General features: G+C 44.8%; 1 protein-coding gene across 2 annotated transcripts in view; it reads right to left on the bottom strand.

Annotated features, from left to right (window-relative positions):
• Positions 1-21,756, bottom strand: part of atp2a3 (ATPase sarcoplasmic/endoplasmic reticulum Ca2+ transporting 3) — a 47,999-nt gene extending 26,243 nt beyond the window's left edge. For both annotated transcript variants that reach the window (XM_030100993.1, XM_030100992.1), the window contains exons 1-5: positions 21,381-21,756; positions 7,409-7,426; positions 7,022-7,104; positions 2,937-3,041; positions 2,591-2,729 (exon numbers count right to left, since the gene is read on the bottom strand). In XM_030100993.1, the coding sequence (XP_029956853.1) occupies positions 2,591-2,729; positions 2,937-3,041; positions 7,022-7,104; positions 7,409-7,426; positions 21,381-21,498 (463 nt within the window). In that variant the 5' untranslated portion in view covers positions 21,499-21,756. The remainder of the gene's footprint in view (positions 1-2,590; positions 2,730-2,936; positions 3,042-7,021; positions 7,105-7,408; positions 7,427-21,380) is intronic.
• Positions 21,757-21,979: the final 223 nt, after the last annotated feature.

The following is a 21,979-nucleotide window of genomic DNA, read 5'->3' as shown; positions in this document are numbered from 1 at the left end:
CACAGAGAAGGCATGGCACAGCAGCGGCACTGGAAACTCGAGTAAGTATATTTATGGATTTTTCTCTCCTTCAAGGCACTTGCGGTCGTCAGTGTCCTTTTCCAATGCCTTGGCACGGTTTATTTTAACAGCCCCCCCCCCCCCCCACATCCCGTGGAACAAGCAGCAGCTCAGAAAGTCTGGGAAATCAGCAGAGGGAAAAGGAAAATAACCGCTTATTTTCTTGGTCACCAAAACGCCTGCATGTTTCGGGTCGGAGGCGTGTGCTCGGAGATCCCTGACACACATATTTTGGACGTGAGGGGAGTGCCGTGCGGTACCTGCCTCAGCTGTTTACCTCTGTTTAAAAGTGCTTAGCAACAACATTATGTCAGACAGAGCCGAGGGCTCAACATACCGCTATGTATAGTTTGCAAAAATAAGCCGCATCCTTGTAGTCATTTATCATCATTGTTTATTTAAATAAACCAAATGCCAAAAAGAAAATAAATGAAAAGCTGAAGTTCATATTTTAGCGAGAAATTCTGTAGAAAATGTCACAATATTTGTAGATCATGTGATCTGTGGGTTTGGTTTGACCGTTCCTGAAGTAATGTGTTGTGTGTCGATATTTTAATTACCACAAAAAAATAGTAATGGCGCACCAGGTACAGCGGTGATTTATCGATCATTAATACAATTCAAAACGAAACTACAGTCAGTCTGGTATTCATCTATATGTACTACTTGATAGGAAGCAAACTGAAAGTTCAGAGTTAAGTTAGTTTATCTGCTTTAATTTGAAAAGAAAAAAAAATACTTTGATTAAAGCTACTTCGCTAGTCAAACTTTACTCAGTGTATCACTTATTTCCCTGTGCTAAATATAATCCAGCAGCGGCAGAGAAACGCAGACCAATTCCAAACGAAATCTTTCACATTTCACCGTTATTAAAAACCCTGCACGGGAGACGGTCTCACTGAATTTCTGCATATGGTCACACAAACCAGTTGTATTATATAATGCTGAGTTTAACACGCAGGCTAAATTGAGCCAGTTTGAAAATGAAAAACTCAATAGCTTCATGCGCATATTGTTAATGTTGCATTTAGGGAGAGCTGAGGCAGTTTCCAAATAAAGTCCTTTTCACAGGAGAGTCTGTCTGGAGGCATTTTTTTGATGTTTAGATACAAGTTTCACTAATCAGCAGGAATTTGATTGATTGTTTCTTACCAGTAGTTTAAATCTACATCCACTCCTACAAATTGCACTGCTCAATGTTAGGTATGAATGGGGTCAGGGGTCGTGGATGCAGCAGGCGGCTGCTGACAGTCGACTCCGACATCAAACCCTCTTATTCAAGCAGCAGATGCTTCTCGTTTGGAGTCTCGCTCGTCGCCGGTGCCGCGCTGTCATCGCCGGCGTCGTTAAAAACTTAACCCCTCGTGAACCCCCGCGCAGCCGGGAGTGTTGTCATGGCGACGCCGCCGGTGTTGACAGCGTGAGCCGATGGCGAGGACGATGATGGTTGTGGCGGTGACGGGTGGGCGGGGCCGAGCCGGGAGTCGTTCCGCTACCTGTGTGGGCTTGTCCACGTCTCACTGGCGGAGGACGCCGGCCGCAACAAGCCCGAATTCCTGAGAAGTTCAACCGCGGACGAAATGAGCGCGGTTGATTTAATGTAAACTGAACGCTCAGCGAGGGGATGGAGGATTTACCCAGAGAACCCGAGTGGTTCCACATCTGCCGTGCCAGAGGGGCTTAATCAGACATCCCTCAGTGGTTGTTATTTGAATGTAGGATTTATTTTAGTGCTGGAATCCCAGGCCTCCCAGCAGCAGGCGTGATTGTGAATGAACGCTGTGACACACACACTCACACACACACACACACACACACACGACGCTCCGATCCACCTGAGGCGCATCCACAGCCACATAAAGCTGACAGATTACACCCGCAAAACCAGCCATGTTTATAGTGGAACAATCCCCATGGTGCAGTGTGTGTGTGCATGTGTGTGTGTATGTAAGCATGCTTGCACATTCAAGTCTGGCACACACAGATGTTCTGAAGCCAGAGTGACAACAAGACTATATTTAGCCCAGGGCTGCCCACACACGGGCGATTTTACAGCAGGAGAATTGTGCATGCAACATGGAGGTGTGTGTGTGTGTGTGTGTGTGTGTGTGTGTGTGTGTGTGTGTGTGTGTGTGTGTGTGTGTGCCTGACAAACATCCAGCAGTGTGCAGGTGGTGAGACTGAGAGCATGGAAAGCGAAGAGAGCTGGGAAAGCTGCGGAAAATTAAACTGGGCCTTAAATACAAGCAGTGACCACAGCCACTTGCACAGACCCTCACACACACTTATACACACACACACACACACACACACTCAGTCACCACACAGCGCAGCCCTGGCACCTGCACATTCAGAGGGAAGACTCTTATGTAATCCGCTCAGAGATATTCCAGCAGTGTTTCCAGACTCATGAATGGGTGGCAGAGGCTGTGTGTGTGAGAGTGTGTGTGTGTGTGTGTGTGTGTGTGTGTGTTCCAGGTAGAAGTAGCCTAAATGAGTCTCGGTGACTGACGGCCAGGGTTTCGCTCACCCGCCACCTCCACGATGTCCCCCGGGACGATGTCTCTGGCTTTGATCCTCTGCACGGCCTTGCGGTTCATGCGATACACCTTCCCCATCTCCGGCTCGTACTCCTTCAGCGCCTCGATGGCGTTCTCCGCGTTTCGCTCCTGAGGCATGAGCCAAACAAAGTCATGTCAAAATGTTAACATTTGTTTCGTGGTCACTTAGATTCGTGAGTGAGACCGTTAGTGGGTGAATAAACTTAACCTGCTGCAAGTATTTATAAACATTTTTCTAGGGTTATTTTAACCATCGCCGTTTGTAACCATGAGAACGTGAAGTGAAAACGGCCGCCGCGTGCTTGAAGATCTCACCTGCCAGACCCCAATAACAGCGTTGGCGATGAGGATGAGGAGGATGACGACGGGCTCCACAAAGGCGGTGGTGGTCTCCTCTCCTTCTTCAAACAGAGCCAACACCTAGAGGAGCAAACGGCACACAAAAGCCTCTGAGCCTCCACGGCTGCACAGCAAAACACATTTCCAGAGGAAAACGGTGTTGAAGCAGTGGGAAAATGTATGAATGTTGTCTTTAATTTTAGAAATAATCCTGGGCTCATAGTGAGCAGGAGTTCACTATGAGCTTTTTAAGAGTTTTATTCATTCAACCTGCTTGTTTGTCTGACTTGTGCATTATGGAGTCTGATGTTTTCGTTGACCTTTCTCCTCATTTTTTTGTACAATTACCTTGTTTTTGAACTATTCCCACTGCTGATTTTATATACTACTTATTCTTCTTGGATTGTTGCTTCTCTGTCCATTTGCTGCTGTAAAATTTCACATCACCCTGTTGTGGGACAAATAAAGGATCTTACCGATGTGATGTAGCTTACAGTAACCTTATTTTAACCATTTTCATAAAAAAAAAAACCTGCAGTTATTGTTATTCGTAATAGCTGGGACGTTTTGTCTTTTGGCCGGATTGGACTCTCTGGTGAGGCAGTTCTGGTCCGCAGGCCGTGTTTTGACATCCCTGAGCTACAAAATCTTCTGCTGCGTTCTTCCTAAGTCATGTTTTTTGGCTAATCATGTTACAGCGATAGTATTTCTGCTGCTGTGGACGGGTCGGCCTGTTCAACACCCCGACACTCAGAGAGAGAGGCTGAAATGGCCAAAGGCTCCAGTCTGTCTGCAGGAAATAGAATTACAAACTCCCAACACTTCAGATCTGACATGACTGCAACATATTGGAGGACAAGCAAACAAAAAAAAGTGTCTGACTGTTTATACTGAAAGGAGATTCAAAGCAAATACAATAAATCACCAAACTTCATTTAATTTGCGTTTCTATTCCTGTTTTAACCCTCGACAACTTCATTGATTTTAAAACTTTTGAGTGAACCAAGGTGAATTCAGTTTGATTCTTGTGGCTCATTCAGATCCTCAGAGGATATTTTTTTTTTGCCCAATTTGCACAAAAGTAATAAAAAGCATCAATGCAGAGTTACCTTGAGCACAACCAAAATGTTTAACACGACACGGAAACCAGATGAATAAGAGTGTTTAAAACAGTTCAACCCAGAATGTGTCCACAGTGAAGATCAGGACTGGTAGGAAAATCACTCACAAATCTACATTTACATGAGGAGCTTGTATTTGAACAGGAGGGAGCAGCGGTTTGCATGATGAATGACCAATGAAAACATGTCAGAGATAGAGAAGTACTGAAAAAAAAATACTAAATCACCTTTTAATTGAATGTTTTGAGGAAATTTTAATTGAATTTATGATATGAAAGTAGAATAATTTGAGAATTTATCCTTAAATTGAATGAGCGTCAATCTTCTACCCTGGTTAATCCAACCTGGAGATGATCAGCTGACCGTGAACAAACGCCACACACACCTCGGAAAGGGCAGCGGATCATCTCAGGGCAAACTCAGGCACTGATTCCAACTCATTGGTATTTTTAGAATGTGGAAGAAAATTCATGCAAACACAAAGAGAACATGCAAACTCTATAGAGATGCATCAAGCTTGGTGCAAAATAGATATTATGACTTTTAAAGTCCTTTATTGTAGGAATGATTGAATGATATATTGAAATATGTAGATTTAAAAGAAGTGCTGAGTGTTGATTATTTTAGATTATTGCCATTTTCTCATGTTAGGGTTAGGTTTACAACATCCAATGAAAAAATATTCAGCTTCCTCCATGGTAGGACAGCTGAACTCCGTTAATAAGAATATTTTACGATACACTACTGAAAAACTTAATGTGGAAAAAAAGAATTAAATGGAAAAAAAGGGAAATTGTGTGATTTTGATCAGTTATTCGTATTAACAGATATAAATCGCATAAAGAGAACTTGACTTTTATGTCAAACATGAAAGTAGTTTTATAAATACACTTCATTTTTTTTTTGTACTTTTTTTATATTGTCCCTTTCATTCTGGCTCAGCTGCAGAGTTAAGAACTTTGCATTGATTTGATTGGACTCCTACCACATTTTCCTGCTGTGGATGGAAACGGATGCTAATGAGAGCAGTGACAGTGAAATCAGATTAAAAGCAGATGACAGCACCAGAAAGGGAAACTCTCAAACCACATCAGTCTTTAGGAGGTCGTTGCCTTGAATGACTCCTCTCTAAAACCTTGAAACTGTTTCACTGCGTGTATTGAATACAGAATAAACCAGTTGTTTTGTTTTTTTAATACTACTTCTAAAATGTTGCCTTATATCAAATCACACAATAAAAAATGCACTTTATGGGCCTTTATTGTCCATTTATGACTGCTCCTTTGCCACACCTCAATAGCTTAATATTTTAGAGTTATATGTTTGGCCGTTATCAAGAAGATCAAAGCGGCTAAAGACGCCTGCTGGAACACAAAAACTTCTTCACACTTGAGTTTCCATCTCTTTATCAATGGCAGATGTAGGAAACTGAAATAGCGGCACCACAGACAGCGAGGTGGATAAAGTGGGCTTACAATTTGATGATCTAATGCGGCTTATCAAATGATGGGAGAAGTATATCCTGGGCAGATTATTGAGCTGTAGAATGAACGTCACGGCAGCCTGAGCCCGGTCGATAGCTCATCATTCAGGGGGGTAAATCTTCCCTCTGACCGAGCCCAGACCGGAGGGCAACAATGGCCGGCAACTCAAAAGATGCCGCACGCAATAATATGTCTGAACACCTCACAAGCTGAATAAAAGCACAAAAGTAGACAAGATGGTGGATTTCTGAGACAAATATGAAACTCTCTCTTACCAGAGTGGGCTGGGAAATCAAGGATTTTTCCCTAAAATAAATCGTCTTCTTACATTTTTAAACACTGCACTGTTCGCACCCTGCACGCATAGCTGAACACGGAGACACACGGCAACAGATGGCACATTATATCTGGACGTCTCCAGGGTGTCGAAGCATCGGAGCTTCAACGAAACGACACGAAATATTCATATCATCAGCCCATCTTCCGTTTTACGCCACTTTATCTCACTGGATGTCAGCAGGAAAAACATGAACTCTCCAACCAGACGCTTAAAGTCTCTGAGCACGTAATTCTCTCTTTTTGAATCCGTGTCGTTGTATTTAATGTTTTTGTTTATTTTGTGTCTGTAAATGTGTTTAGCAAAAATTAAGGTTAAAACCATCCAAATGAGGGCCGGGTTTCCCCTCCGCTTCAGCCACTCCCTCAGCTAACTCGACAGAGCGACCGGAGCTGCTATTAAAGGACCATCAAAATATTATTTATGACCGTGCAGGCTGACGTTTTTCTGATTTAGAGTCACCTCAGGTCACCTCGCCTCCGCAGCGAGGACACTAAAGCTTCAGCGGGCTCTGTGCAGCAGTGGAACAGGGGTAGTGTCCCGCTGTAAAAAAATAAATGAAGGAGAGCTCGGCCCACGCCTGCACTCTCACACTCAGGCTGCAAAAAGAACACTTCGAGATACACTGTGTCATATATGTTTTCACAGCAACTTTCCTACTTTCTAAAATAGCAACAGTCAATTCCATCCAGGAACACCGGGGCTTTGCTGTAACAGATGGAAAAATGAGTTATTTTGCAGTCAGGATTCCCTAACCCCACCCCTCACAGGCCTTCCCCGCCCTCGGACTGGGACCGGGGTCACAGTTTTGAGGCAGTTTTGATTGATGGTTTTGTTTCCAGTACAGCAGAAATACTATGTCCTGTTCCCTTCGCTGAGACCGTATCAACACCGGGTGGAAAAGACGAGTTTCCACATGAGAGGAGACCGCAAAGCCGGGTTGAGAAGAGCGCTAACAGAGAAGTGAAGTGGCCTCGGGCTAACAGAGCAGTCTATTAAGGTGGCAATTTCCTGGCCACTGTCCAATTAGGGGGCTCGAATCCCATCGGGGCACATATGAGCGTCAAGAACAAATATGAATGGAGCCGCTGGCATTTCAATCAGCAGGACCGTACTTACAAAGGAGACACAAGCCGCTAGCAGCAGGATCCGGACCAGGAGGTCTTCAAACTGCTCCACCACCAGCTCCCACAGGGACTTTCCTGAAGTGTGCAAACAGACGTCACGCGCCGTTACACTTCGCAGCTTGTTTAAAGTTCCAGACGGGAGCCGAAGCTTAAAGGTGGAGAGGATCCTCCATGTGTATTGACATTAGCTTTCTGACACTGATAAGCAGCTGTAAAGCAGTATATGTGTGTGTGTGTGTGTGTGTGTCATGGTTGAAAAGCCTGTATTTGCACTGGCAGCTTACCACTGGGCTTACAGAAGTAAAATATAGTAAAAAGATCCAGGCTCAAGACAACTAATCAAGCAGTAAAGAAAGGAGGAACAAAGATCAATATTTACCTTCTTCAGCTGGCAGCTCTGTGGATGTCCCGTCATGTCGGCAGCGTCGGAGGAGGCAGGGTGGGGAGTGGAGAAAGACAATCATCAGTTAGCGCGTTTGATTAAGTCGTCCTGACTTTCAGATGCACAGAGGCATGCAAACTGCTCTTCGTTCTGCTTGATCGAGATGAGTAAACACTTCAAGCTGGGAGGCAGAAAGGCGGCCCAGGTGGAGGTCAACACGAAGAGCAACACTCACTGAATCAACTACAGACACAGGTTAGGTTACTCTGGTGCAACTGTTGCATTTGTGCTCATCTAAAGCAGGGATGTCGGAACGCATTTCAGTTCAGGAGACACATGCAGCACAATTTCGTCCCGACTGGGCCGCACCGGTTCAGTCTGGTTCAGTTCAATAAATGGGATTGTGAAAGCAGCAACGGAAAAAGCACAGGACATCGTCCACGCGGTTTATCATAATTGATGTCCAGAAGGAATTCCTGCTGCTATTTGAGTCGTTTTACAAGCCGTTGGTGACTTCTCAGCCGGTAAACATCCTACCACAGAAATCCAGCATGAATTGTGTTGCATTTAGCTCAGAACAAGATTATAAAATGAAAGTGACATGACAGAAAGTGTCCGACACTGTAACCAAACAGCTACGACGACCAATCTGAGAAGTGCAACAACTCTGCTTTTCCTTCAAACAAACTCTGGCATTGTGGATACTTTGTCCAAAGCTTAATGTATTTCTTAGAAACAGCTGTGGCAGCCGTAGACTATTGTCTGTACTGCAACAATGTTGAAAAGGTTGAAGATTCAAACGTGACTAAAGTGTATGATCCGTCATCACTGAATACATCAGTGAAATACTGCATTAGGGAGTAGGGAGGTCAAACACTGTGGGTCCCTGAGCAAGACCTGTGACCCCAAACAGCTTCCCAGAGTGCCTTAAAGTGGCTGCACAACACATCCTAAAAATAGGAGGGTAAATGCAGAAAAGGCAGTGATTAGTTTAGATAATGAGATGCATGCTCTTTATTTCCAGAATATCTTGATAAAAACCCCGAACACAAAGGCTGAATATGCAAACTCTGCCCACAAGAGAGCAGATACACTAGAGAGCGTGGCTATACTGGAAAGGTGCAGACAGGCTGCCTTTAGACAATAATGTGAATATTGAGATGATCAGATGGAAATCTCAGTCGTCCGAATAACAAACAGATTTAACAGAAATTATACTTTAAGGCAAAATGCAAACTTTTATTGTTCAAGCTGGAACTGAAAATGCCCTGACTCCTGTCTAAAATGGTCTGAAACTTTCAGGGACTCAGAGTCACTTGAATAGCAGCAGTTTTTATTTTGTTGTAGTGTGAGCGGAGACTTTATGAGCTAAAAGTGTGAAAAAGTTTTCCGCTCACTTCACTGTAAAATAAATGTTGATTTGATCGAAGTTGCCTTTGATTACTTTGTTTTTTTTATTATTTTGAAACTAATCAGTCAGAAGCTGATTCAGCTGCTGTTTTTCTCCTCATTGCATTGTGTTAATGTCATTGATATTCATGCTGCTGCTTCAGCCTCCAAACTGCTGGAGTTTACTTCCGAGTCCCGGCACTCTGTGCCCACTCTGCTTCAGCACCCCTGCTTTTCTTTTATTCTAGCAGCATGTAGGCAAGATCTCTTCTCTCCCATTAGTCTGTCATTATTCAAGCATCATTTTGAAACAAAAGTTGTTTTTTTGGAGGGCTTTTTTTTTTGAGACCAGCTGAGCATCATGCAGCCTCCGATTTGATTACCGGAACAACGCCCACAAAACACGAGTCACCGGTGTGAGTAGAAAACGCATCAGTCATGTGAAGAAAAAAAAAAAAAGAGAAACATTTCGATTGACAAGTACTGTTGTTCAGTGTCACCAGAATGAGGCACAGCCGTAGTCACCGCGTTTGTCAGGTCCTCATCAAGGCCGACGCTCAGTTAAGACTGAACGGTCCAGAGTAAGAAGCCTGATGAACGCTGATGCTCACATGATTCTAAAGGTTCATCCTTTTTTTTTTTAATTGAGAGAAGCAGTTTCTCAACCACATCTTACTACTACTTAATCCACACCCTGCAAAAAAACCCTCATGGCAATAAAACAGTGTAGTAAAAGCTTCAATTACAGCGTTCATTACAGTTTGGGGGGGGGAAGAGCAGCTATACTTAGAAGGCCGTGGGCTGCAGCCCTAAATGACAGCAGTCTTCTCCTCCCTCAGTGGAAACCTCGTGTTTTGCTGCATGTTTTGACCACACCGTGCAACACGAGGATCAAACGTGACCCTGTGTGGAGCGAGCTGGAAAGAGGAAGGCCCATGACGTGAGCCACAGGCTCCTTCCAAAAACAGAGCTCCAGCGGCCGCTCACGTGCCGCCGGCCAGGCTGAAGAACGACTTCATCTCCTGCGGCCATTAAAAAAAAAACGAATAAATACAACTGAACATAACATAATTTATTAATCCCATGGGGCCATTCTTTGTGAAAGATGTTTTTAATCATTTCAAGTGAAGGACTTGTCTTTTTAAGGACTCGTTTGCACATCAATGGTGGTTGGAGACACTGAAAACGGAATTTTTTTGAAAACGGTACCCGAGGTGAACGTCTAGGGTTCCTATACATGTAGACAGCAGAATTGTTGCGAGTGCACATGCGCACCACGACCACAGCAAACGGTTCTTCTGCACATGCGAGAGTTTAATGGACAAAAATCAACCATGGTGGCCTCCAGAGTGCCATGACTCCCAGTCCATGTTCTCCTGGGACTTGATGTCTTTATAGATGAAAGTCACTGTAATGCCAATCCACCCTGAGCACCTGTCTGTGCAAATGTCTACACACTCTCCATTTTTTATGATTGTAGTGTGTTGTGGTTTCATTACAAAAAAACAACAGCATCCACTAGTGGCCTGGCATGTTAAACACACTGTTTTCTGCATTTCTGCAGAAACAAACATTTTGGAAATTTTGCCATGTGAAAGTAAAACTTTTCTGGAAGGAGAATAGCAAAACCAGGCCTTTTTTATTTGAAACGTCATGTAAATGGGGGCCGTTTCCTTCACTGCGAAGCCAATTAGGGCTTTGCAGTGAAGGAAACGGAGTGAAGCTGCAAGCACAGAAGTTTATACACAGACATTAAAGCTGCTCTGCTATCTGATGATGCCTTCACTCTCAATCTGCTCAGCATTATTAGGTCTGTGTGACCGTTTAGAAAAACAGGCATATTAGCCGAGGCCGACCCTCGAGCTGAGGCCGACTCTCCGCTCAACAAAAGACCCTCCTCAGCCTCTGCGTAATAATAGCTGATGAGTCATTGTGAGTGGCTTCTCTAAACCCGCTGTCTGGAGGCTTTTCAACAGTCCAGGTTGGACACAGTTGAACTCACGGGGGGTGTGTGGGGGGACTCCTGACTGCACGCTGCCAGCTGCAACAGCAGAAATGTGGAGAAGTGGGTTCTGCTGTTTTCCATGCTCCACCAGTCTGACATAAGCCCGTTTCCCCCATTACTGTGCCTCCCTCGGTTGTATAATGTTTTTTTTTTTTTTTTTTTTTTTAATGGCAGACGGGCTGGCTGCAAGCGGAGAGCTGGAGACAAAGAAGGACAGACTGAAAGGACAAGACAGACAAGAGGGCAAGAGGAGGGAGGGAGGGGTAAATGGAGGGAGCGAGCTGGAGGTGTTGAACGGGGTTCCCCGGCCTCCCTCTGCCAAGGATTCCCTCCCAGTCATCTGGGCTGTGTCAACCAGAGGCTTGCCCAGGCGCATTCCTGAATACTGACTTCACCTCGCTCTCTCTCTCTCTCTTTCTCCATGTCCCCACAGCTCCCTCCCGCCTCCCTCCTCCTCCCTCGCGGCCCAGACAATGAATAAAAGAGGCTGTTTACGCGCAGCAGAAAAATCGAGCAGCGCCAAGCCGAGGGGAGACACTTCCTGGAGATAGTTGCCAACAACAGCAACAGGGAGATGGCCTCTGCATCCAGAGTCAGGAAGCAAAGCAGGAAACTCTCCGTCGATCTTTCCTCACTGCAAACTATCCACCGATAAAAAGGGAGCTTTCAGAACTGGCTCTTTTTCTTCCTCCATTAACAAATTACAGTCTGGATTTAAAAGGACCCCCACTCCCAAAATGCACTCCATCCAAGTGTGGCTAAGCAGCTTTAACAAGCTCAAGTTCAGGCCGTCTTCTCAAACTAGTCATGAGAAAGTTTGCAGCAGTTACCATGGCGACTTGGCATCTGAAGGCTCCTTGAAAACGAGCGCTTCACAAGGTAGCGTGCCAGCGTCTGTCAAGATTTACCAAGAATATCTCTTATGCAATCAGCGGCTCTGATGCAGCACACTCCCGATGACAGCCGTCAAAAACCACGCGCATTCTGATGCTGGTGGCCTCCGCAGGGTCCCGATACTCCGTTAGCATGAGCGTTAGCACGAAGACGAGGGAACACACCTCCACATAAACGGCTAGCAGAGCGCCAGGGGGAGCGGGTGTGTGGATGTGCAGTCGTACGACTCATGCTAACTCAGCCGGTGGTTTTCTCTCACGGATGCTGCTCGAGCCACGAAGCATGAGAATGTAAGACAGGTCTATAAATATCATGATGGCAACCTCTAATGAGGGCTTCCTATATCCACTTAACCTCCTAATGTATTCCCCAGCCGGAAAAGGTCTGCATGCATTAACCATATCAAATGTGAAGGATAAATGCACCTCGTTGCCAACCCTAACATTGTTATCTTTGATATGCAGACGGCATCGCCGGTAACTGTAGAAGCTTCGGTCTGACAAAGTCAATGGCCATGTTTACATGGACCCAAAAATCCTCCGTATAATCGGATCGTGAGGCAAAGCGGTTTGTAAATGTGTCACATAAACACGTGAGTGGATTCGCTTCACTCGGAGCGGATTGTATTTCGGATCCTACAATGATCGATAATTCGCTCCAAGTCACATATAATCACTGCTTTTGGATGGATTAACTGGTTCCGATGTTAACGAGTGACGCATTTCTGTGTAAAACACATGCTGGTAACAGATGTTCAAATAAGACTCACAAAAGACTCTAAACTTATAAATTGACTGTAACTGTACATAACCCACGTTCGCTAGAATGACTACAAGTTTGTCGGTTTTTCAACATCTGTTGGTCACAAGTTAACACGGGCACCAATTAATCTGAAACATCGGCAGGCAGAGCGGAGCCCCGGTGCACACACCAAGACGTGCCGCTCGGCGGAGCGGTACTCCGGCCAGGGGAGCGCTCGCTCTTCGAGCAGCAGCGTATCATGCAGATGTTGGAACATTACTGATCAGATATCCAGCAGATAAAAACACATTGCTCGGTGCAGAGGACTGCTGGCTGCAAAGCTAAAGACCTGAAAGTTCCGTGAGAGATTTTGTGCACATGTCACAGGACGCTGTATAATCCACTTCTCACAGGGCCCTTGTCAACGAGGATTGATCGTGGATCACTTTGTATGCCGTCTATGTATACACATCCATTTAACACGATTGTTTTCAATTAGAATTAAAAAACACCAATGTAAACTGGGCCAGTTTCTAACTTTTCCACACTTTGAGGGAGTCCCATGCGGCCGTGTCAAGAGGGTGAGTATCAGAGGAAAGCTTCACACCCCCACCAACGCCCGAGGAGTCAACTGCAAGGAGTCGACTTGCAGCCGGTGCGACAGCGCCAAGTCACTAATCACTTCTCTGCAGCATAACGAAGCAAGGACACAAAGGCCTCACATGGAGCTACACTTCAGTCATTAAAGGCCAGGAAGGCTTTCATACTGGATTAATGCCGCTCCGCTCGAACACGTGGAGCAAAACACAAAACAGGACTAAGACTCTGCGGCCAAGTGAGGATGACACAGAGATTAAAGAAAGCCAGACATCCTCCTACTGAACACAATTACAATGAGAGCATTGTGCATCCAAACAGGCACACTTCCCCCGTTAACCTTCAGAACTGCATTAATTCTTGATGGCTTGGATCCAAAAAAGTGCTGGAAATATTTCTCTGAGACTTTGGTCCATGCTGATATAACAAACAGTTGCTGCACTTTTTCTCAGATGAACATCCATGATGTGAATGTCAAATAATTTATCCAATAACTGAGCCGTTAACAGTGGAGGCTGTTTGAGTACATTAAACCCACTGACATGTTGAAGAAACCCATCAGAGACGATTTGATCTTTGCGAGTCAGTGTGTTAATCTGCTGGTCGCAGCATTGGAGGATAGTACACTGCAGCCATGAAGCGATGGGCATGGTCAGGTGTTAAAGTGTGCCAGGAGAATCTCCCTCACACCACCGAAGCAGTGGCCTTGTGCGGACCTTGGTGGTTATTTGTGGAGGCATCTGTCACGCAAATGTCTCGTTTTTTCATTTTTGCTTTGGTAAAGTTTCGGATTTACAGAGGAACATTTTCAAAACGATGTCCATTCCCACGAAAAAAGGGCGGACACGCTGAAAATGAGGTAGTGAACACGGATGTTTGTTTTTGTGATGAAGCCACTCACACGCATGCAGAGAACAATATGCTTAAAACATTAACAATGGGACACGCAGACATTCATATGAACAGACTCACAGAAGAACCATTTACATTGGTCGAGTTGCGCATGCGCAGTAGCAGTTTCTTCCATCTACTGCCACAGGCTGAGTGTTTCCAGAAAGTTGCATTTTCACCCATTTACACGACGACGGAGTCGAACCATTTTCATAAAGTTACGCCTTGGGAGCCGTTCTCAAGACGCTGCATTTTCAGTGGCTCCAAACAACGTTGTCATGTAAATGGACACTCAAAATTTGTACAAAGGACAAGGTAAAACACATCTAAAGAGATTCAAGTTAATCTTCTAGAGATTAATACTTTAAAACATTACGCCCATATTTGCTCATATACAGCAAATAACTCGTTCTTAAATGTTGCACATGCACAGAGAAATTAATAAAACTGAAGAAAACCTGAAGTATAACCATAAAGGCAACCCACAGACCTGTTGAAAACCAATCTCACGAGCCGCAAATGGGACAAAAATGTCAACCGTGAAGTTCTGTGGCTTTCACAGTTTGCACCGTCTCGCCACATTCTTGTACTTTTGCTCAACAAATTCCATGTAATGTCCTCGTCTCCCCCCACGGCAGCTGCGGATCACTCTACCACGCCGCTCCAAAGTCTTTCATGAAGTCCGAGACAAGAAGTCAAGCAAATGTTAGTCATACAAATGACTGAACCACTGAAGTATTTTGTGGAATTACTGTCATACAATCACAACACTGACCAATCCGATGGTTTAGGTGCAGAAAATGGCACAGCTGCCATGACAGGCCACCAGTAGGTGTTTGCTTTTCTAATGAAACAACACACACATTCGATAAATATTAACGATGGTGAGAAGGCGCACATTCGTACGGACAGACGACGAACTCGATGCTATTACGGATGACTTTCAAGCATAAAATTACCAAGTTCCAGGAGAATATGGACTGGGAGTCATGACACACTGGAATCGAACGTCGTTATTCTCCATCTACTCACACATTTGCAGAATCATTTACTGCAGTCGTGGAGCGAATGTGCAGTCGCAGCATTTCCAAAAAGCTTCAGAATGACAAAATGACCGATGATGGAGGGTACTGCTATTTCACCAGCAAATTGGTCAAAACACAATAAATGTATTTAAAGATGAGTCCAACAGATTTTTTTCATAAATGTTGGTTGAATGCATGACTCTACAATGACTTTCACATTACAGGATATGTTGAGATCTATACACGGAGAAAACAACGCGCTACTTACATCTTTTACAGACTAGGCTCAAACTAAACTCATGTGAAGTGAAAATCAATATGAAACAGTATTCTGAAGCCTTTTCATGGGTATAAACAACCTCAATGAAACGTTTAAACCAGAATTCAGAAAACTCCCCAAAAATGTACGTCGCTTTCTCACTAGCGCCCCAGTTACAGACTTTTAAACTGAAAGATCACTGATTTTTACCAATGCAATTTTCAATGTTTAATTTTATTATGCACGATTTAGCATATTAATTGGCCTTAATTGTTGATCACTACTCTCCCTGAAAGTGCAGTGAAGCTTTCTAAGGCTGTGATGGCGCATTTACTAAAAGGCATATTAAAATTTGGAAATATTTATACTTTGAAAACGAGAAAAACCGTAATCGTCCTGCATCAGAAGCAGCCTGGAACTGCAGTTGTACCTTCCTCTCAAACTGTTAAGCAAAAAGCTGCTGACACATCCACACTAACTTTTTGAAATGACCTGCAACAAAGGAACGAAACAACGGCTTTAATTCAGTCGGACCCAAATTACATCAACAATCACAGCAAAGGGAAATAAGGACACAATTGGAAAAAGGAGCACGACATCCTGCTCGCTGCAATTAAATTAATTTGACTTTAGCCGTCTCTGATCAACCGATTAACTAGCGACTGTGCTTGTGGCGGGGACGCAGGGAGAAAACACCATCAGTGGAAGCTCAGCAGAGAAGCTTGCCTTTTTTGGCCAATAAAAACAGGAGAAGACACAATCTGAAGTTTTTCCATTTAGCTGTTGCACAGGATGGTGCATGCTGGAATCAAACAGCAGCTCCCCTCATATGCAGTATGTCCCATTGGTGCACATGTGAGTGCCGTAAAATACACTTTATTGGAAGATTAAAAAAAAAAAAAAACTACATGGTGAATGAAGATTAGACATGTGTATTAACTGTAAAACAGCGGTCGCCTTGCCACACATTATGGCACTCACAGCATGATTAGCTCTGCTGGCAAGTCGGAGAGGAAAAAGGAAAAGCGGCTGTCAAATGAGCAGGACATGCATGAGGTGATTAGCACAGAGCTCATATCTTGCCGGGGCTCAAAGCTTCCTCTTTAAGGTCACAGCTGTGCAAAAAAAAGCCTGCTTTTTCATTCTGACATCTCAACAGGCTTGTAAAATGGCACCCGGTCGCTCAGCAGCCAACCAGAGCAGCTGAATACTGTGAAAAATAGTCAGCAATCCCCCAAACAACAGTGGGAAATATCTGTGCTAACGCCGCGCTATTTTTAGGGCTTATTCTAGGTTTGAAAACCAGAGCGCCACTTCTGTCCAATCAAATGCTCGATCCTGTGCAACTTTGCAGACCTGAGCCCAGAAGCAGTGAAGGCTGGAAACTTATTGGGGGGGGGGGGGGGGGGGGGGGGGGGGGGTGGAAATAACATGGACAAAATAAAGGTCCATGGAAGTGCATGTAACTGAAAATTGTTACATCGTCGCCAACAACGTAGTCGCAAAGCCATGCTGTCAGGGAGGGTTTGTAAAAACATGCATAAAACGGCAACTACGGGAGAAGTTTGTTCTGTAGTAACCATTTTGTTTTTCTATATCGTTTATATTTTTACGTCAATGTCAAGCATGAAATCTAAAACATGGACAGTTTCTCAGGTAATCATTGAGTCTTAAAAGAGATGCACAACATATCAGCAGTCATGTCAGTCACACAAACTTAAAGTGAGCCGATATGAACAACACATACTTTTAGACTTGGGCATAAGCAATATGCAGAAGGAAATAGAGTGTGGTGGATGGATGCGATATGAATATAGTCAGGAAATGGCTCAATTTCCATATTTCATAGGTTTAAATTGTACAAAAAACATGTTTTGCACTTAAGTAAAGATTGTTTATGCTCATCACTGTTCATGTCTGTTTTTCTAAATACAAAAGCTGATTATAGGAAATGCTTTGTAATTTGTGATAAATTGATTTCCCTAACCGTTTATCAATAAAGAAATAAGTTTAAATATTACGGTAAGTTGAAACCTGACATCTTCCTGCCAGTAAAAAGCATGAAAAGAAAGAAAGAAAGAAAGAAAACACATGAGCTAATCCTTTATAGAGACTTAAAGCAGTGTTTCTGTGTTGGTTCCGAAATGCCACATTCGCCCATCAGAGGCAACACACTTCTGGTATTTATATATTAACGAGTTAAATATTTTACATGTGTCTCTGTTTTTAAGACACAAACAGCTCTGACCACTCTCTCTAAATGATGACCAGAACGAAAAACTAAATAATTCATGGTATAAATTGCACAGAAGTCTGTAACCTTTGAGTTAAAAAAAAAAAAATAAAAAAATCCAAATATTTTTGTGCAGCCACAAAATACAATTCAAACAGTAACCCCATATAAACTTGTATATTTAGACTATTTTGACTATGGAGCCATGTAAAAGAAATACGAAGCACAACTAAGAATTCTATTTCATTACATTTTCCAAGCTTCTTCAATCATTTTCCTCCACATATTAAAAAAAAAAAAAATCAAGTAAATCTCCATCATTGCCAGTAAAAGCAAATTAATCTTCCTGAGTCGAATGCAACCATTTTTCTTCGAGTCAGTTTAGAATTTTTTTTTTTTTTTTTTTTTTTTTTTTTAGGGGCAACTCGACATTTATCACCTGCAGTGAAAGGCAGGTGATGCATATTTTACACGAAAAACTTTTAAACTCTCAGATTCAGACGTCACATTTCTCAGTGCAAATTTGTTTTTTGTGGTGCAACACAATGAAAATCAGACACCAGCAGGAAGCCCCTGCAGAAGGGGAGAAATGCTGCAGAATGAAGACCAACAGTGTATCCTGTAACGCTTTGTGGTGGAAGCTCGAAGACAGACGCAGCATGCAGCATCTGCTCTGCGGTGGAAGAACCCATGTCTTCTGTGCAGGAACAGAGCATCCAGGCAGCAGGTTACAGCCCGACGACACCACAGAGGAAGACAAGTGACGAGCCAGAACAGGGTCCCACCAAGTTACTGTTCTACCACTTAACCCTCAACCCTCTTCAACTGCACCATGACAGTTCAGCTCAGCGGCCGACGGCAGACGGCAGGGCCTGTTGTAGGAGGAGGAGGAGGAGCAGGAAACGACGTAACTTCCCTCGGAATTCAAACGCAGCAGCGAGTTAAGTCAGGCCGCTTTCATGTGGAGTTGCAGAACAGGAAGAGAAACATCAGTACGAGCGAGATCCGATCAGAGGAAGTTAAATATCTTTGAGTTATTACATTCAAGCAAAGCGTTGATATCATGAAAACACGACAAGTAAAGCAACAGCGGCAACAGACACGGGAAGAGACAGATGAGCTGGTCTGCAGTGTGTCCGATCAGTTAAACTCAGCTCTGCGGGTAACAGCAAACAACCAAGGTTGAAATGCCGTCTCGTGATGCAGCGACATGCTTTCCTAGGTTGTTTAACCTGAATATGTTGTGCAATCCACCCTGGTAGAGGGAGTGTCAGTGACACTGAAAACCCAGACCTCTTCTGGAATCGTCTGTGGAAACGTGTTTTATAGGACGGAAACAAATGATTTATTTAACATGTTTTGATTAATAATGCTTCTTAATTCTGTCACATTTTAACATATCAAAGTCAAAAGTATTCAAAAATGTATTTTCTTTTAAGGGGATTCTCTTAAATGTCATCAAAAGAAGGAGACGAATCAGTGAGTCAATGCAGAAGAAAGGCCATCTCTCCTGGACACTCCTTCACCCGAGTGTCACTTCCTTTGAAAACTGGCTCCACCTCCACACTTTCAAAAAGAAAAAGCTGATTGCTCCTGGGGACAAAATGCCCTTTTAGTGACACTTTCTAAAAATGAACACTGTGCACTTTTGAAATTGGGCAACACAAGACAAAAATCACCTTCTTCGTATTCCCACTCGACTCCCTCACTGCTCCACATCAACTGTCAGAATGAAAGTGATCAATTACATGCAAATACATGCAGCCACATGCCTTCGGGGCGCGGGTGAACGAGGAGACGAGGAACCGAGTACACTGCGAGTCACTGCCAGTCTGATCCCCTCAGCAGCTTTCCTTTTCTTTTTTAACCAACTTATCAGAAAAGGATCAGGAAGTTTGGCGCAGCAGAGGGGAGCTCCTCGTGAAGGTACTGACAAGAAGCACAAAGCCTCCTCGTCACTAAGCTGTCTGAACTTACAGAGCAGCAACGAAAGGAACAAGCTCTGAGCTCCGCTGCGTTGTCACAGAAAGAGGAGAAACACGAAATAGACCAATCCCAGAGCTGGTGGTTCGGCCCGTCATTCCAATAGGAACGTGTGTGCAGACACCCTGCGTGGCAGACGTCACTGTCGGTGTGTGTGAGTGTGTGAAGATAACGGACTTCAAGACTGTTCAAGCGTTCAAACGAGCAATATAACTAAAGTCCATTTAAAACCCATTTACAAGAGATTAGAGAATGAATGAGTCTGTAAAAGGCAATCCCCACATGCAGCCCCCCCCCCCCCCCCATCCCCGCCTCCAGCTTTGACCTCTAAATTATCAACCACGGCATTAAAAGAAGAACCACTGCAATCGTGTTTTGACTGCGAGGACAGAAGGTGTTTCTGGGAACCTTGGGTGGTTAAACTCCCCGATCCAGAGGTGGAGAGGGGGTGAGAAACCTCCCCAGGCCCACGCAGGACGGTCTGTCTGCATCACTCACAGCGTGTCACTGCAGCCCATCTTCGCTTGTTTTTGGGGTTTTTCTAACTTCTCATGTCCACAGTGAGACAAACCGAGATCTCAGCTGTAGAGCAGAGATGTTTGTGGACATGTTTCTGTTAATGATCCTGCTGATAAGGTCTTTTCGTGCACACACGTCTGTGGGAAACGACTCCAGAGCCTCAGCTGCCAAGTCTGTGGTTTGTATGTAGAGAAAGGGAGAAAAAAAAAAAAGCCATTTAGCAGCCGTTCATCACTCCAACGACAGGCGCTGGGGCCGTAAACAAGCAAGTCTGATGCTGCTTCAACATTTTTGCCTAAATGAAGCAGTGAACAACCCCAGAAACTTTTTCTTTTTTTCTTTTTTTTTAAGGGGACAATCCCTCCATGCTTCACCCCCTCGTCTTATTTATTTGCAACACGCTCGTACAAGGCAGGAAGTTCACAGCTAAAACGAAAGATGTTATCTGCTGCGAGACGTTGCCTTTTTTTCCATGAAGTCATCACAAGCCCCTGGGTCGAGTGGCTGGCTGCAACAAAAGGGCTTCTGTCTGACGGGCGCAGTGCGCCGCTCTACTCCACAGCTTGGCCGCACATGCAAATGACAGGAGAAGTGGGAAAGGTGTGCTGGTGTCAGGTCCGAGTGCAGCATGGAAATCACTCCTCAAGCACTGTGTGTGTGTGTGTGCGCGTGTGTGTGTTACATGGGAAAGCTAAAGAAATAACTCAACTGGACTCTTGCAATCAGTCAACGAAATCTCTCTGATCTTGATCTCTTTGAAGGATTCAGCCTTCTCCCCTCCGCCGTGTTGTAATCTGAACTCTAAAGTAAAGACTATGAGCAACGCAACTCCTGGAAGTGAAAACAGGTTGTTCAAGATTTTCAGTTTCATTTATCTTCATCTTCTACATCTCCTGCAGTCTGATCCTGCCTGTCTGTATTGCTCTGCACTTCCTGATCCCTACATGACAGCCAGGGATGTGTGTGTGTGTGTGTGTGTGTGTGTGTGTGTGTGTGTGTGTGTGTGTGTGTGTGTGTGTGTGTCCTCCCAAACACAGCTGCACACACTGTCAATCCAGGAAGGGGTTTGTTTTTTGACCTCTTTTCTGTTGGCATAGTTTGGAAGCAGAACAGACATGAGAGGATCATTTGAATGGGGAAACAAAGTAGCTGGGTTATGAATACTTTGATTCAATGTGTTTATTTGCATTGTTCCCCCCTTGTGTATGTGTGTGTGTTTTCAGTACATGCATGTATCAAACATTTCCACTGACAGTGCGCCAGAGGGAATTGGTTTTTTTTACGCGCACAGTCTGCCTCAGCTTGACGCGCAGCAGCGGCGGCGGCGGCGGTTGAGGGATTTCCTGGCACATGCAGCGACGGGTTAACAGGCTGTAAATACGCACCACCTCTGAAGTAAAGTCAAGAGAGGAAATGATGAATCAAGTACTCACCGTTCGGTCCATATCGCTCCACATTGACTCTGACCTGCTCCGAAGTCAGACCAGTGTTCTCGTTCACGCCGAAGTTGTCTAAAACTTCAGACGCAGATTTAGTGTGCGCATTTTCCATCTTGAGTGGACAAGGTTCAGATGATCAGAGCGAAATGCATGTAGCTGAGGAACATCTACTGTTGCAGCCGGAGCGCGTGCGGAGGCGAGGGGGCCGAAACAGCAAGTAATTTCCAGCCGAGGTCGGTGGACGCGCCGGGTTGTGCTCGGGTCACCTGCGCCCCCCTGAAGAAAACCTCCGGACCGGCGGGTTCAGACGCTGCTGCTGCCTCTCTGCTGCCTGACTGCCGCCTGCTGCTTCATCTCCGTCTGAAGGTGTGCTGAGTCTGTGCCGGCGCGGACCGCCTCTTGGCTGTTGAGCACTCCCTCCTGCGCTCCCATTGGCTGCGCGCACCTGAGCGCAGCGCGGCGCGGCGCGGCGCGGCGCGGCGGGGCGCACCGCGGCACCGCGGCTCGATGCGCAAAAAGCGCAAGACCGCGAGTGGCCCTCACTGCTCACCGCTTCCCTTATTTAGTTTCATCTTATTCCTCCAAACTTGAGT

The sequence above is a fragment of the Salarias fasciatus genome, chromosome 10 (assembly GCF_902148845.1).
Source record: "Salarias fasciatus chromosome 10, fSalaFa1.1, whole genome shotgun sequence".
Taxonomy (NCBI): domain Eukaryota; kingdom Metazoa; phylum Chordata; class Actinopteri; order Blenniiformes; family Blenniidae; genus Salarias; species Salarias fasciatus.
Note: the sequence above shows the minus strand (reverse complement) of the source record. Positions and strands in the feature narration are given on the sequence as shown.